Below are 17,114 nucleotides of genomic sequence, written 5' to 3'. Positions count from 1 at the left end.
ATCAGGAAACCCATAACATGTTCTCGCAATCCACGTACGTAAAATCTGATAGGAGCAAAATAACTATCCTTGCATAACAACGTTAACAACATTATATCCAAGTAAAACAGGCCCCAGGAAAACAAACACCGAAGAAAAGAAAAACATATCCAGGTTCGACAACTCCAATCCATCAAACAACATCCAATCTGATCCTGCCCACATCGCAAATCCACATGATGTTGACAGCATTCGTCTTCAGCAACATCGCACTCCTCTAAAGTGTTCCATGCCTTCAGTTTTTCAAAAGGACAAGGTAGTGCAATCAGCAAAATCGATCACAAAAGGGGGAAAAAACTTGAAATCTATGTTACTAGTGTTCCAAATAGAAAAATCGCGTAGATACCAATGTAATAAGCCGGCGGACCAGGGATCACACAAAACTATTCCTGAGTCGGCTGAATTTAAGGGATCTATTCACACCGACAAAATGGCCTCCGTCCCGTAAACCGGCGGTTATTTTGTCGGATTGCTCGGTTTGCGGGATCTCCTAAGGCCTCGTTTGGCACAGAGGGATTCAGGAGGTTTCGAGAGGAAAATCCCCGGAAGGGTCTGAAACCCCACAGAACCTCGCGCGTCTATTTGGTAAGAGAGGTTTGCTTAGTCGAATCCCCTCCATTCCCCTTCAATCCCTTCATATCCATGTGTTTTAGGATCCTCCTCGAGGGACTGGCGAAAGCAAAACCCCGAGGATTTAAGAGGATTGGGTGGAAGAAAGGGATTCACCAAATCCTCTCAAATCCCCTACTCCCCAAACCTCTTGAATCCACTCCTATCAAACAAAGCCTAAAGATGCTTTTCTAAAGATAAAATAATTAAGAGAGGGATGCTACAGCGGAATGTTTGGCTCGACCGCTCGTCTCGTTGTTGCCGTTCCAAGGTCGGGCACGTCAGGTAACCAGCATGTCCTTCTCCTTCCTAGGCGCGCGCGCGAGGTCCCCGACACGGCGAACCATATCGGCCACATCCCGGTCCGACGACCCACCATCCGCCATCGCCTCCCTTGCCATCGTCGCGAGCTTCTTTGCCGTCGTCCGTATTCCCGCCCCTCTCATCCATCAGACCTGTTTCGCATACAGCTGGGGTTCCGGAACACGTGCATGCCCGGCACCTTGACGCCGACGCGGGCGCCGGCGCCGAGCACGTCCACGGCCAGCGTCTCGTTCAAGAACTGGTCGGTGTAAAAAACTATGAGACAACGCTTGCCTTGCAGGAGCGCTTTCGTGTTACTTTTATATGCCAAACCGGCTAGGTTACAAGAGGATCTACAAGGTAGTTAGGTTGTTGGATTGATCTACAAGTAATACTCCAACAACCCAAAGTACTTTCAAACTTATACCGGTTTATCTCTATACACCGGATATACAACTTTACATTTAACGCTCCCCCTCAATCACAACTATCTAAGTTGAGATTGTTCCTGAATGCTTCTAGCTGCCGAGTGGTGAGTGGCTTAGTGAAGCCATCTGCAACTTGATCACCAGTTGGTACAAATCTGATGTTCAACAACTTGTCTGCCACTCGTTCACGAACAAAATGATAATCGATTTCGATGTCCTTCGTCCTAGCATGAAAAACAGGGTTAGCAGACATATAGGTAGCACCAATATTATCACACCATAGCGAGGCTGCCTTTGGATGGCGTACGCCTAGTTCAGTCAACAAATTATGAACCCAAATAATTTCAGCAGTTGCATTTGCTAAGGCTTTATACTCAGCTTCAGTGCTTGACCTGGAAACTGTAGGTTGCTTGCGAGCACTCCATGAAACTAGGTTGCCTCCAAGAAACACATCAAAGCCTCCAGTGGATCTCCTATCATCAGGACACCCAGCCCAATCTGCATCTGAGAATGCACTCACAAGCATAGAATCAGTTTTGCTGATCTTAAGTCCATGACTCTTTGTTCCCTGAAGATATCTCAGTATTCTTTTTACTGCAGTCCAATGCACACTAGTAGGAGCATGCAAAAACTGGCACACTTTATTAACTGAATATGAAATATCAGGCCTAGTTAGAGTCAAGTATTGTAATGCTCCTACAATACTTCTATACTTTGTCGAATCCTCTGCTCCTAATACTTCCCCATCATAAAGAGACAGTTTTTCCGAGGTAGACAAGGGTGTGGAAGAGGGTTTGCAACCCTTCATCCCTATACGCTGAAGTATTTCCTGCACATACTTTTCTTGTGACAAAAGAATTCCAGTATGTACTTGTTTTACCTCAATGCCAAGAAAGAAGTGCAAATCTCCAAGGTCCTTGAGTGCAAATTCCTTGCCGAGATCCTTCAAAAGAGCCTCAACCGCTTGGAGAGGAGCTTGCAACTAATATGTCATCAACATAAATAAGCATAAAAATAGTGACACCATGCTTATGGTAGAAGAAAAGTGAGGTATCTCCTTTGGATGGAGCAAAACCAAGAGATTGAAGTTTTGAAGACAACCGAGAGTACCAAGATCTAGGTGCTTGTTTGAGCCCATATAGTGCCTTCTCAAGCTTACACACATGACGAGGTGATTTAGAATTCTCATACCCAGGAGGTTGCCTCATGAACACTTCCTCTTCCAGAACACCATGCAAAAACGCATTCTTCACATCTAATTGTCTCATGCACCAATTGCGAGATACTGCAACAGAAAGAATCAACCTAATTGTAGCAGCTTTAACCACAGGACTAAACGTGTCCTCATAGTCAATCCCATACCTCTGCTTGAATCCCTTTGCAACCAGTCGTGCTTTATACCTGTCCACAATGCCATCAGCTTTCCTTTTTTACCTTGTACACCCATTTGCAATCAATGATGTTTCTGCCTCGAGCTGGAGGAACTAAACGCCAAGTCTTATTTTGCATAAGAGCACTATACTCCTCATCCATGGCCTCTTTCCACCGAGGTGAGGTAAGTGCTTCTGTCACATTCTGTGGTTCACCTGTGGCACAAAAAGAGCCCCAACGAATGCAACCATCGTGATATACCTTCGGTTTGATGACTCCACCCTGGGACCTGGTGTGGGCACGCGCAGGTGGAGGTGGGGCAGGACGCGAGAGCTGTAGCTGGAGACGATTTGACGAGGCAGAGCCAGGATCCGATCCCGAGGAGAACTCCTGTGGAGATTCGTCGTCGGCATCTGCATGCGCACCTGCATGGGAGTCAGCGCCAGTGCATGCATCGCCAGACGGCTCGGCCGACAGCGATCGCGCCCGAGACACCGAAGACCGCGCAGCACCACGTGCGGGGACCCGCCTGTCCCCGCACCCAGCCCCGCGCCCAAGGAGCCAACCGCCAGCCCGCCTGGCGTAGCGGTGGGCGTGCCACGTACCAGATAGCGCCCGACAACGGCGCCAGATTCTCCGACCGCTGGCCCGCCTGGTGCAGTGCCTGACACGCGATCTCCTGACGCGTCAAATCCCGAGGTGGATGCGCCTGCTGCACCAAATCCCGAGGGAGATCCCGCCGGATTTTCTGCACTGTTGGGAGGCATGAAATCATGCACGTTTTCAGGCGTGTTTGCACCGGTTCCTGCACTGTTTTCCTGCACACTTTCATCCGAAACATGATCAAATGTAGTAGTATGAGTCATTGACATGTAGCATCAGTATTGTCCCCGCCGCCGAGAGATGGATGTGATGAAGGGAGGAGGTGAGGTGGCAACACAATAAGCTCTTTGCGTAGTTGAGCACCAGCATTTGGATGTAGTTGCGAAAAAGGAAATATTTGCTCATCAAACACCACATCACGAGACACATAGACCCTACCAGAGGCTACATCAAGGCATTTGTAACCTTTATGCAAAGAGCTATACCCTATAAAAACACATTGCTTAGACCGAAATTCAAGCTTGTGTTTATTGAAAGGACGTAAGTTTGGCCAAACCGCACAACCAAAAATACGAAGGAAATTGTAGTTGGGTTTGATATCGAAGAGGCGTTCAAGAGGTGTTTGATCATTAATCACTTTGCTTGGGACACGGTTAATAAGATACACGGCAGTGGCAAAGGCTTCATCCCAAAATTTCAAGGGCATGAAAGCATGAGCAAGAAGAGAGAGACCAACTTCCACGATGTGGCGATGTTTCCGTTCAGCGGATCCATTTTGCTGGTGAGCGTGGGGACACAAAACATGGTGGATAATACCAATGCGCTCAAAGAAGGTGTTTAGGTGTTGATACTCTCCGCCCCAGTCGGTTTGCATAGCAAGAATTTTGCGGTCAAACTGGCGCTCAACAAGTTGTTGAAAGAGATGAAATTTCTCAAAGACATCACTTGTTTTTGAGTAAATAGATCCAGGTTAACTTACTGAAATCATCGATAAAACTCACATAATACTTTTGTTTGCCTACAGAGACGGGTCCAGGACCCCACACATCCGAGAAAACAAGTTCTAAAGGAAACTTTGACACACTACTAGACCGAGAGTATGGAAGCTGATGGCTCTTGGCCTTTTGACAAGAATCACATACTAACAAATGATCCTTTTTATTTGATACTGGAAGACAAAAATTACTAAGAACTTTCTGGACCACCGGTAAAGCTAGATGCCCTAAGCGCTTGTGCCATCGTGAGGTAGACGGTTTGACAGCGCCAAGAGCTTGTGGATGAGGAGCTTCATGATGACCAGATACTGGAAACAAGTGACCCTTACTCTTGCTTTGAAGAATGGTTCTCCGAGTGTCCCGATCCTTAACAAAAACAATTTCAGGGTAAACTTTGAGAAAAGCATGATTATCAAGCATGAGTTGTGAGGCAGAAAGGAGACTTTTTTCGGCTTGGGGAGAGTGGAGGATGTTGTTAAGGTTGAGTGAACCATGCGGGGTAGACAGAACTGAATGACCAACATGGGCAATGCTCATACCTTGACCATTGGCGGTGTGGATCTGCTCGGTGCCGGTGTAGCGATCATGGACAGCCAGCTTCTCAAGTTCCCGAGTGACATGATCGGTTGCGCCGGTGTCGAGATACCAGTTGGTATCTATCCCATAGGAGTGGGCGGCGTTAGCGGATTTTTGTCCACTTCCACCGGCGCCTCCACCTCCTGCCGGATTGCGGACGTTGTTGTTGTAGTTGCGGTCGAGGCGCTTCCTGCAGCGCCATGCTCCATGTCCACTCTCCTTGCAAATTTGATAGTTCTCAAACTTGCGATCACCGCGATCACCACGGTGCCCTCCTTGGCGTGATGTGTTGTTGCTGTTGTCGGAGAAGCGTGCTCCCGTGTTGTTGTTGTTGTAGCCACCACGGGAGCCATTGTTGCCGCTGTTGTTTCCACGGCCGCGGCCACCTCCCCGAGCAGCTAAGTTGGCGGTGTAGGCGCTGGTTTGGGAGGCGATCCGGGCTTCGGCTGCAAGGAGCAGAGAGAAAAGCTCACCGAGACCGATGGGCTGATCGGTGACGGTGCGGGTGGTGATGGCAGAGACGAACCCATTGTACTCAGGCTCGTGCATCAGCCCCTGGAGGATATGGGAGACGACATCATTTTCGTCCAGGGGCTTCCCGGCTGCTGCGAGTTCATCCTCAAGGCCCTTCATCTTGGTGAAGTAGGCCGCGGCGGAGGAGTCACCCTTTCGGGTACTCCCGATCAGAGATCGTAGCTGGATGATGCGCGCCCGTGACTGCGAGGAGAAGCTCTGGAGGATCTCCTTCCATGCTGCCGCAGCTGTCTCACAGCTGCTAACCTGGAGAAGGATGTCACGGGAGAGGGACGCAAGCAGAAACGTGATCACCTGCTGGTCCTGCGTTACCCAAACCGTATATTCGGGGTTCGGCGTGGCGAAAAGCTCCTTTTTCCCGGCGACATCTTTCTCCAAGATGAGCTCGGCGGGAGGGGCCTTGAGGGAACCATCTGTTGGGGAACGTCGCATGGGAAACAAAAATTTTCCTACGCGCACGAAGACCTATCATGGTGATGTCCATTTACGAGAGGGGATGAGTGATCTACGTACCCTTGTAGATCGTACAGCAGAAGCATTAGTGAACGCGGTTGATGTAGTGGAACGTCCTCACGTCCCTCGATCCGCCCCGCGAACAATCCCGCGATCAGTCCCACGATCTAGTACCGAACGGACGGCACCTCCGCGTTCAGCACACGTACAGCTCGACGATGATCTCGGCCTTCTTGATCCAGCAAGAGAGACGGAGAGGTATAAGAGTTCCCCGGCAGCGTGACGGCGCTCCGTTGGTTGGTGATGACCTTGTCTCAGCAGGGCTCCGCCCGAGCTCCGCAGAAACGCGATCTAGAGGAAAAACCGTGGAGGTATGTGGTCGGGCTGCCGTGGAAAAGTCGTCTCAAATCAGCCCTAAAACCTCCGTATATATAGGTGGGAGGGAGGGGAGGAGGCAGCCTCAAAACCTAAAGGTTTGGCCGAAATTGGAGGTGGAGGAGTCCTACTCCAATCCTACTTGGAGTAGGATTCCACCTTCCCACTTGGAAACTCTTTCCACCTTGTGTTTTTTCCTTCTCAAACCTTATGGGCCTTAGTGGGAACTTATTCCAGCCCACTAGGGGCTGGTTTATCTCTTCCCATAGCCCATGAGACCCCTTGGGGCGTGACACCCCTCCCGATGGTCCCCGGCACTCCCGGTACACTACCGATGAGCCCGAAACTTTTCCGGTAATGCACGAAAACCTTCCGGTAACCAAATGAGGTCATCCTATATATCAATCTTCGTTTCCGGACCATTCCGGAAACCCTCGTGACGTCCGTGATCTCATACGGGACTCCAAACAACATTCGGTAACCAACCATATAACTCAAATACGCATAAAACAACGTCGAACCTTAAGTGTGCAGACCCTGCGGGTTCGAGAACTATGTAGACATGACCCGAGAGACTCCTCGGTCAATATCCAATAGCGGGACCTGGATGCCCATATTGGATCCTACATATTCTACGAAGATCTTATCGTTTGAACCTCAGTGCCAAGGATTCATATAATCCCGTATGTCATTTCCTTTGTCCTTCGGTATGTTACTTGCCCGAGATTCGATCGTTAGTATCCGCATACCTATCTCAATCTCGTTTACCGGCAAGTCTCTTTACTCGTTCCGTAATACAAGATCCCGCAACTTACATTAAGTTACATTGCTTGCAAGGCTTGTGTGTGATGTTGTATTACCGAGTGGGCCCCGAGATACCTCTCCGTCACGCGGAGTGACAAATCCCAGTCTCGATCTATACTAACTCAACGAACACCTTCGGAGATACCTGTAGAGCATCTTTATAGTCATCCAGTTACGTTGCGACGTTTGATACACACAAAGCATTCCTCCGGTGTCCGTGAGTTATATGATCTCATGGTCATAGAAACAAATACTTGACACGCAGAAAACAGTAGCAACAAAATGACACGATCAACATGCTACGTCTATTAGTTTGGGTCTAGTCCATCACATGATTCTCCTAATGATGTGATCCCGTTATCAAGTGACAACACTTGCCTATGGCCAGGAAACCTTGACCATCTTTGATCAACGAGCTAGTCAACTAGAGGCTTACTAGGGACAGTGTTTTGTCTATGTATCCACACAAGTATTGTGTTTCCAATCAATACAATTATAGCATGGATAATAAACGATTATCATGAACTAAGAAATATAATAATAACTAATTTATTATTGCCTCTAGGGCATATTTCCAACACCATCAAGGTAACCCATCATGTCGGCAGCCCGGACATGAGGGAGCACCTGCGCCCTCCAAACAAAAAAGTTTTCCCTGTTGAGTTTCTCAGCGATGGTGTGGCCGAGAGAAGCGATGGAGGGGAGAGCCATGGCGACGGCGGCGGAGGAGGAAGACATTAGATGCGATGGAAGAGTTTTAGGCTCTGATACTATGTAAAAAACTATGAGACAACGCTTGCCTTGCAGGGGCGCTTTCGTGTTACTTTTATATGCCAAACCGGCTAGGTTACAAGAGGATCTACAAGGTAGTTAGGTTGTTGGATTGATCTACAAGTAATACTCCAACAACCCAAAGTACTTTCAAACTTATACCGGTTTATCTCTATACACCGGATATACGCCGTGGGAGAGGGACTCCAGCGTGGAGTTCCACCCGCAGTGCGTCAGGAAGCCGCCCACCGCCGAGTGCGACAGGATGACGAGGCCGCGGCCGTCCACGCGCTCGTCGAACTCGGCATCGAGGTCGCCGGTCTCCCAGTCCCTGATCACCCAGATGAACGGCCGGTTCGACGATTCCAGGCCGGCGGCGAGCTGCGGCGGCAAGAGGCGGGCCAAGCTGCCGAAGCTGACGTAGAGCACGGACTGGTGCAGCCGCCCGTCGAGCCAAGAGGCATCCAGGCCGGCGTCCATGGCCGCGCGGTTGCCTCTTCCGGCCGTCGTCTCGGCGTCGGCGTCCAGGAGGCAGAGCGGTCCGACCGACCACACCTTCCGGGCGTGGGAGCGCTCGGAGGTACGTCTCCAGCGGGCCGGCGAGCAGCCAGACGGCTTCATAGAAGAGCGTGAAGTGGGACATGTGGGTGACCATGTCGTGGCTCTCGCACCCCTCGGGCAACCCCAGCGCCGGCCCAGGGAACTGGAGCTCGGCCACGTCGACGGCGAGCCCCTCGCGGACAGCATGCTCCATCACGGCCCTGTTTCGCGCGGCGGTGACGGGCGTCAAGACCACGGTGACGCGCGCGCCGCCGCGGCCGGCGATGAGGCGCGCCAGGTCACAGACAGGCATTGTTCGTTCACAAACGACGGACGGCGGACGGCGATAGCCACCCACCAACACCGATGCAACTGCAACCACACTGGTAGGTGTCCACGGCTTGGAGCACGGGGTGAGTGGTAACGTTGCCACCGTTGTTGCTCATCATTCGTTCACTACATATATATTCAGCATCTGGTGTGTTCAGAATCAAAATCGAGCGATGATCGCGGTGAAAGGCGTAAGCACTTGTCATTTTTGATTATTTATGAAACAGATTTACTATTTCACATCTACATGTAATATACTACTTATCTCACGTCTAATTTTAAGACCGTTGATCTTTGTTTGTCTTTAAAATTCATGCAACATTATTGAGTTTTTTCTTACAGATTTTAGCAATTCAAAAGGTGCACGCATGGTGGATCGAACCAGCGATCATTCGTTGCGTCGGCTCAGCGCTAACAAAGAGACGATCCTCTACCAGAATAACATGGTATGTCTACCTAATCTATGCCGATAGGTTTTGCTGATCCATGCCAACGGTTTCTCTCAAGCCGTCCGCATAACTCCATCTACGGAGACATACTTAACTTCATATAAAACTCTCACGAACATCATGTGTTAGTATACAAACACGTAATGGACAATGCTTACCATATCATGAGATCACTTGATCCATCTCGATACATCTTGTACGCTTTGTGTGTTGATCATCTTGATTTATTTTTTGTCTGAGATCTTGATCAACCTTATGTTTCTATGACCATTCTTTGGATAATACCTTGAATACCATCTTGGTCATCATATAAACTCCTTGAACCCAACAGATGAACTTCAAGAAGTGTCTATGGACAAATCCTATAAATATAACTTAAGGCAACCATTAGTCCATATGAATTGTCATCAATTACCAAAACCACATATGAAGATATATGCTCTAACAACGTCGCCCTCGGTCACTGGGGCCATCGATTCCAGCAACAATTTACTATGGTTCCAGCAAAAATCCCACAAACAACAAGTGTGTCAAAATCGATTATTGCAAAAAATAAAGTTGGTTCCAACAACAATTTACTCTGGTTTCAGCAAAAGTCCCACAAACAACAACTCTCTGTCAAAATCGATTGTAGCAAAAACCACAGCCGATTCCAGCAATAATTTAATCTAGTTCCAGCAAAAATCCCATAACAACAAAACTCCACAAATTTGATTCTAGCAAAAAAAACAGCCGTTATAGCAACAAATTGATGTTCTAGCAACAAATTTTTAGCAACTCTAGAATTTGTGTTGCTGTTCTAGCAACACACACAAAAAACAGCTGTTCTAGCAACAAATGCGAACCGAGGATCAAATTTTAAAGGGGGCAAAGATGTGTCAAATAGGAAAAAAATCTTTATTAAATAGGAACAAATCACTATTTAGCTTGGCACATTACAAAGATACTAAAAATTGAAATTGTGTGGGGGCAGCTACCCCCATTGCTTCTACGTTGAATCCGCCCACTCAGTAGCGAACAAGTCTTGAATGTAGTAAATGGATTAAAAAAAAGAAAGGTAATTGTGGTAGTCAGAGTCCGACCGGGTTTCGATGCGCGTGGGTGGCTGGGCGGTACGCGGCCGTTGCGCGGATGGTGGGGCGGCGCGAGCAGGCGGAGCGGCTGCGGCGCGAGCGGGCGGCAGCACCAGGCCGACGGCGCCCTGGATCTGGACGCGGCGGCACATCTGGGCCTGTTTGGGCCAGATCTAGGCTTAGCTGGCATGCTCGTCCTAGGATGGCAGTGCTTTGCCGCTCCTGGCGATGGGGAGTGGTGCTGCTTTGCTGCTCCTGGAGATGTGGAGGATGGCAGCGCGGCGGCGCTGCAAGTGGTGGCTGGAGCGGGGCGGGTACGACCGCGTGAGGTGCCGGTGTGGTTTTTGTTGGCCGTGTGTGACTGGTGATTGTTGGCGGCAGGCTCTCGGGTGCATCATGGATTCTTGCGAGGGACGTCGACGGTCTGCGATGGCAATGGGTTTGGTGAGTTCCGGGCGAAAGCCTAGCATGACCATGGTTGATGCGGGCGGCGACGATGTCTTTGGACGTCGTTTTCCTCCTTGGAGGCGTTGTCGTATGGAGCCCCCTTCACCTCCCTTATCGCCTCAGTCAAATTCCGAATAAAAACCTTAGCTCCGGCCTTGGCCGTAGCGGGCATCGACGCGTTCGGTCGCTTCCTCCTCGGGGGCGATGCCTTTGGAGGTCCGGTCCCTTGTCAGCTCTGGTGGCTTTGGAGTTTTGTCGTCGGCCAGGTGTCTGCATGGCCTCGGGGCCGGTGTGAAAGTCGGAGCGGCGGCTCCAGAGATTTCCTTTGCGTCTGGTGTTGCCTTTGGTTGCTTGGGCGGCAAAGCCATCGACTCGGCTGTAACGTGGCCTCGGTGCCAGTGTGGATGTCGGAGCAGCGGCTTAGGGGATGGTTGTTGGGTGTCGGCTTCGGTTGCTTGGGTGACGAAGTGGACGGCTCGTCCAGAGCGAGACTTTGGGGTCGGCGTGTGTTTTTGTTGGTTGTAAGTCAGAGCGGTGGCTCCGGAATAGGGTTATAGGATGTCGATTTTGGTTGCTCGGGCAACGGAGTTGGCGGCTCGTCGGATACGCGGCCTCAAGATCGGTGCGTGGGTTGTTGTTGTATCGATTTTTAGACATTTTTTCTTATTAACTGACCAATTTTCTAGTTCTATATGAAAAGGCAAACCTCCTGCTGGCTCCTTGAAAAAAAAGAGTCCGACCTGGTTGAGCCGAACCATTCCACCGTTCCCCACCCGCACCCGCACCCAACCCCAGCCAACGGCCACCATGGCAGCACCGCCGCCGCCGCCGCCGCCGGCGGCGCTCCCGGGCGACGTCGTCGAAGAGATCCTCCTCCTCCTCCCGTCGGACGACCCAGGCTCCCTCCTCCGCGCCTCCCTCGTCTGCAAGGCCTGGAGGAGCGTCGCCACCCATCCCCACTTCCGCCGCCGCTTCATCGGGCTCCACCGCCACCGGGCACCCCCGGTGCTCGGCTTCCTCCACGACTGCAAAAAAGAGCGCATCCCAGACTTCGTCCCCACCACCAACTCGCCCTTCTCCCTCTCCGCTCCAGACCGCCGGCTCTGGCGCCCCCTCGACTGCCGCCACGGCCGCGCCCTCTTCCTGTCCAAGGGTGATACACAGGAACTCCTCCTGTGGGAGCCAATCACGGGTGCCCAGCAGAGCATACCGCTGCCCTCGGTGTTCAGGTCCCAGTGGCCGACCGCGGCCGTGTTCTGCGCAGCCGACGGGTGCGACCACCTCGACTGTGCGGGAGGTCCCTTCGGCGTGGTCTTCGTCTTCGTCCTCGTCATCTCTTGCGACTCAGACGCTGTCACATCGGCGTGCCTGTACTCGTCGGAGACTGGCACGTGGGGCAAGCTGAGCACGAGGCAAGACGAGTTCGCCATGGAATTTGAGTACCATTCCAGCGTGTTGGTTGGGAGATCTCTGCTCTACTTCTTGTCCGACGGTGATATGACCCTGGAGTACAATTTGGACACTGGTGAACTGGCTGTGTTTGACCCACCACCTGACGATTACGGCAGTGACGGCCGGAGATTTAGCATCCTGCTGGCGGAGGACGGTGGGCTGGGGATTGCGGAAGTCATTGATCAGGAGCTCATATTGTGGAAATGGGAGGCGAATGACGACACTGATGCACCATGGGTGCTGGACCGGATCGTCTACCTGAACAGTTGCGGTCCAGGCAAACTTTATCCAGCGTTGGGCTTTGCAGAGGGAGCGAATGCTATTTTCGTGATAACTGGTGCCAGTCTCTTCATGATCGAGCTGCAGTCGGAGCAGGTGAAAAGGGTGTGTCGTAATCATGGCTTCTGTAATTTGATTCCAGTTGTCAACTTCTACACTCCACATTCTAGACTCCAAATGCCAGTGGGTGAAGACCACGGCCCAGCGCCGCGGCTGAACCTACTGAGGAGGGGTGGTCAGCAAGTGGTTTGGGAGGAGAAATCACTAGAATGGGCGCAGGTGATGTTTCATAAGGGGTGCAAGGCTATCAATGAGAAGGACTTTGCCGTCGCGGCTAACTGCTTCAGGCATGCTCTTGAGATCAGGTTTGGGTTCTACTCCCAAACTCCACTTGTTCTCCTGCAGCTAGTCCTGACGTAGATGGGCCTGACATATTTTATTGCGATGTATGTATTCCAATGAGCATCAAATAAAGTCCAAGTGCTTGAGGGATAGGTATTATCCTATTTGATCGCTGTGCAGTTCATTTATATGGTTCCTCAGAATTGTACTTCATAATCTGTGCAAGCACTAGTAACTAGTATAAAAGACAGTCGACAAAACATAGTTAGCGCCTTGTGTCATTACAGTGGTTGTTTTGTTCTACCTCAGATTACATGTTTATGTTATAACATTAATCATGATGCATCGGCGAATTTACGCATTATTCTTCTCATGTAGGGTTCGGCATTATGGAGGACTTGCTCCGGAGTGTGCTAGCACATTTTACAGTTATGGACATGCCTTGTTTTTCAAAGATCGGGAAGCGACCAATCCTTCAGGTAATGTTTCAAATCATGCACCAAATCAAGAATCAATCACACCTACAGCCAGCAAAGATGATGCTGGGAGCTTGGTGGCCTCTGGTAGCAGTTTTGAGCATGCTCCACCTTCAAGGAAAGGTGATTACTAGGCATGCAAGCCGACGCGTTTGCAACGTCCGCGAAGCCGAAACTAAGCTAATCACTTCTACTTTAATATCCGTGCTAATGCAAAATTGATCAACGCGGACGCGTCCGCCTGCATCCCTATAGTGATTATGAAGAATGTCGTTTATATAGCTTTTACTATGGGTTAAAATTGCATTGTTCTTCAGGTTTTTTATAGAAATCCTCTTGTATGGAATGATCTCTTAGAGAAAGCTGCAGGATCAGTTGACCCCACAACTTTAACGTGGCATTGCTACTGCCTTAGACACTGACATACACTGAAAGACATTATTACCATTTTTAATCTATATACTCTAGTCGATACACTACTGGTTGCAATCAGTTGTCATCATCTGTTCATGCCTAATTAAGAGTACACCTAATAACTTCTAATCTGTAATTTGTCAATGCTAATGCAGAGTAATAGTTTGGGACTTGAACTGTTTGCCATCCAGCTTTGTATCTCGAATCCTCATCATCGTTCCACAATCCACATGAGACCATTTAATGAATATTTTTTTGCTAATAGATCTGAAGGTGCAGATCCAATTACCAGATGATGTTGCAGAAAACACGAAAGTACTTTTGTCGATAAAAAATTAAAAAAAGCTTGTTATCAGTTGACCATATTTTGAATTTGTGTCTGGTGCTGTATGTCAGTTATTTGCCTTCTACATTTTTTATTTTTTTTGTTTCTTGCTTGTACATTTGGAATGGCAGTGCCAAATTAAGTAGGTATGGATCTAGGAATACTGGCTTCGTTCTACTTATTTTGCAATTTTTTGCTTAGCAAGTGTATTTTTACTTCATAAGAGCCCTTTTTAGCAGCAGTATGTTACAAAAGCTAAGCAGTGATGTGAATAATTGGTTTCTTACATTTCCATCAAAATTCCAACTATTTGTTTTTACATGCACTGATGTCTTATATGATCACAGTATACTGTTTAAGTTGGATCTTATATGCATTTGTATGCATCTCATTGCTGTTTGTTTCTTCTTGGACTGTGTGCATCTTCGATTCAGAGGCCGGAAATAATAGAACTCTTCCATTTTCTAAAGAAAGAAATGTTTTTCTTCTTTCAATGGTAAATGCTGATATAGTTGCTGGTTAGGGGCAAACTGGCATGGCAAAGATCATAAGGATGGGAAAATGACAGGCGACGAAGATGATTCTGATTTGGATTTGGCCTGGAAAATGTTGAATACTGCAAGGGTAATAGTTGCCAAGAGTCCAGACAAGACAATGGAGAAGGTTAATATATTGAATCTTCTTGCTGAAATCTCCATGAGAAGAGGTAACCTCAACTATCTCAGTTACTAGTGTGTAAGACTGGTGAATGGTCATTTAAGGTCTCACATTTAATGACAGGCGACCGAGACAGCGCAATCGGTTACTACATCGAAGCTTTAGCGATCTTGGAGCATCTGGTTAGGCCTGACAATTTTCGAATTTTCGAGCAGTATCCTCCTTGTGGTGATAATATTGTGAATCACTCTGACGTATAAATCAGCATGTTAGTGTATGGTTTTAAATAATTTGAGTTAACCCAAATATTGCACGGGTGCCTTCACCTGCTGAAATCCACATGTAAGTGTACATTTGGGGACGAACTGTAATCACCAGAGAGAAATCTCAGGTAGATAATGCTGGTCTGTTCTAATACTTTCGTCTTTGAGTTCGATTCATCCTTTGTTGATTACCTTAATTCAGTTCTAGAAACGTCCGCATAAGTTTGGCCTTCGAGTTAGCATCCAAGGTTGGGAATGCAATCCCATATTGTGCAAAGGCTATTTCAGTAGGCAAGTCGCGTATGCATAATCTGATAAATGCCAAGGAAGCTTTGTTGTCTGCTGAAGGACGCTCAGGGAAGTTGACTCTAGAAGATGAGATATCTTACCTTGCTAGAATGTTGCCTCGTCTCCAGAAGAAGGTGAACAGACTAAATTCTACTCATGTTACCAATTTGGTTCTGCTCATGAATCTAGTAGTGCTCTATGATCGAAGAAGAACGTTTTCCGTGCTTATAAGGAACAATAATAACATCTCTCTTAATTGTTTTGGTTCAGCTTGAAGAACTGGAGCAAGCAGTGTCAACCCCAAGCGATGGCATAGATCATAATAAGAAGCGGGTGGTCTCAGTGACAAGTCATGAGCAGAATGTTAGCCGTGGTGTGGCAGGAGCTGCATCTTTGACTTGTTCACAGACGTCTGGATCAAACAACAGCTTTCATTCCCCAACTATGTCTACGGCAGCAGCAGCAACAGGAAGCACTGGAGGTAGTGTAACTGAGCTTGTGATTGTTGGCAGAGACATGAAACGAGCTAATGATGACAAGCCGATCTCGGACGAACCTTCTCCAAAGAGACTTGCAGCAGATGATTCACCATCCGTGAATGAAACGTGATAGCAGCTAGTTAGAAGATCTGAAACTGCCAAGATATGCCTGGAATGTCCTCCCAAGATGTTTACTAGTCTGTTCATGATCAATGCTTATTCTGTTGAACTGTATGCAAGTAGGGAGATACAAGTTTCTGTCATTCAGTATTTGATCTGGTCACTAGATATTCCTAGCATTAGCACACAATAACCGATGGATTATCAGTGGCTCTCTGCAGTGCTATAGTCATCCATTGTTTTCTACTCCCTCCGTTCCTAAATATAAGTCTTTTAAGAGATTTCACTAGATGTCTATATTCAAAGCAAAATGGGTGAATCTATACACTAAACTATGACTATATACATCCGTACGTAGTCATCTATTGAAATCTCTTAAAAGACTTATATTTAGGAACGGAGGGAGTAGCTGTTTTGCAGTGGTTCGCCGTCCATCACCTTTCATTGTATATCCGACTGCAATTTTTGCCCTGCTTTGATAAACCTTCCATTGTTTGCTCCTTACTGTCTGCATATGTATGGCCTCCGCCCCGAATTTAGTGTTAGATACATCATACATTCATATCTAAGAAAAATAATTTGGGACGGAGGTAATACTTCTTAATCAAAACTCATATTATTTTATTATTTTTTGCCTTACTTAATTGATCAGATAGCATTATATGCCTCTTAGAGGAGTTGGCATATCAATCTGCTGCTAATAATGTGCAAGTCAGTGATCATTTGAGAAACATTATATATGGTCTACATGTTGCATCGGTTGGAATAAAACATTGGATTTTACAACAAATACATTTACAGATGAACCATACGTTTACAGACTACACATTACATTTGTTGCAAACGAGCTCAGATCTCTGACCGAGCAAACAGATGCACAGCAAAGTTGGAATGAATTAAGCTGATGGGATCTAGTAGTACTAGAGGCCGGACAACATGGCGGCCAGGGATGTAGGTGAGGGCCATGGCATCCTGCTGCACAACCGGATCATCTCAGGTGAGAAGGCTGGACATGGCAAGCCGTAGATGGGCTCGTCAGGCTCTGGCGGCTTTGGCTGCCTTCCCTCCTCTATCTGGTGGTGTTGGTCGTTCCCGGTGGCTTCCTCCTCCACCTCCGGCTGAGCTTCTGGGGGCGCAGCCGGACCGTCATCGTTGTGATGTAACATCCAGCTAGGGATATCTTGTTCCATGTTGTGGTGGTAGTCGGTGTTGTCTTGTGCTGGAGCCGCATCCAGCAGCTGTAGGTGTTCATCCGAGTAGTTGCCTCAGATTGTGCAAGAAGTTGCTAGGCGACGGACCATCGTCGTCCATCTCTTTCC

The 17,114-nt window shown here is 48.4% G+C and overlaps 1 protein-coding gene and 1 pseudogene across 2 annotated transcripts; one reads left to right on the top strand and one right to left on the bottom strand.

Annotated features, from left to right (window-relative positions):
• Positions 1 to 929: 929 nt before the first annotated feature.
• On the bottom strand, positions 930 to 8,714 carry LOC123397342 (annotated as a pseudogene).
• A 2,760-nt stretch (positions 8,715 to 11,474) lies between these two features.
• Positions 11,475 to 16,041, top strand: LOC123453151. 2 transcript variants are annotated; one of them, XM_045129921.1, is made up of 6 exons: positions 11,475 to 12,796; positions 13,152 to 13,252; positions 14,512 to 14,694; positions 14,769 to 14,859; positions 15,117 to 15,330; positions 15,467 to 16,041. In XM_045129921.1, the coding sequence occupies exons 1-6, from the start codon at positions 11,508 to 11,510 to the stop codon at positions 15,803 to 15,805; spliced, it is 2,217 nt and encodes a 738-aa protein (XP_044985856.1). In that variant the 5' UTR covers positions 11,475 to 11,507; the 3' UTR covers positions 15,806 to 16,041. The 2 variants fall into 2 exon arrangements, with proteins under 2 accessions (XP_044985856.1, XP_044985855.1); XM_045129920.1 differs by having other exon boundaries at positions 13,152 to 13,372.
• Positions 16,042 to 17,114: the final 1,073 nt, after the last annotated feature.

This window comes from Hordeum vulgare, chromosome 5H, assembly GCF_904849725.1.
Source record: "Hordeum vulgare subsp. vulgare chromosome 5H, MorexV3_pseudomolecules_assembly, whole genome shotgun sequence".
NCBI classification, from domain to species: Eukaryota; Viridiplantae; Streptophyta; class Magnoliopsida; order Poales; family Poaceae; genus Hordeum; species Hordeum vulgare.
The sequence above is the reverse complement of the archived record's forward strand: the minus strand, read 5'-3'. Positions and strand labels throughout refer to the sequence as shown.

What these genes read in the sequence shown, in the direction of transcription:
- LOC123453151 (XM_045129920.1), top strand. Translation starts at nt 11,508, where the DNA reads ATGGCAGCACCGCCGCCGCCGCCGCCGCCGGCGGCGCTCCCGGGCGAC. An exon ending in AATTTTCGAATTTTCGAGCA is followed by an intron (nt 14,860 to 15,116) that starts GTATCCTCCTTG and finishes ATTCAGTTCTAG; the next exon opens with AAACGTCCGCATAAGTTTGG. An exon ending in TGCCTCGTCTCCAGAAGAAG is followed by an intron (nt 15,331 to 15,466) that starts GTGAACAGACTA and finishes GTTTTGGTTCAG; the next exon opens with CTTGAAGAACTGGAGCAAGC.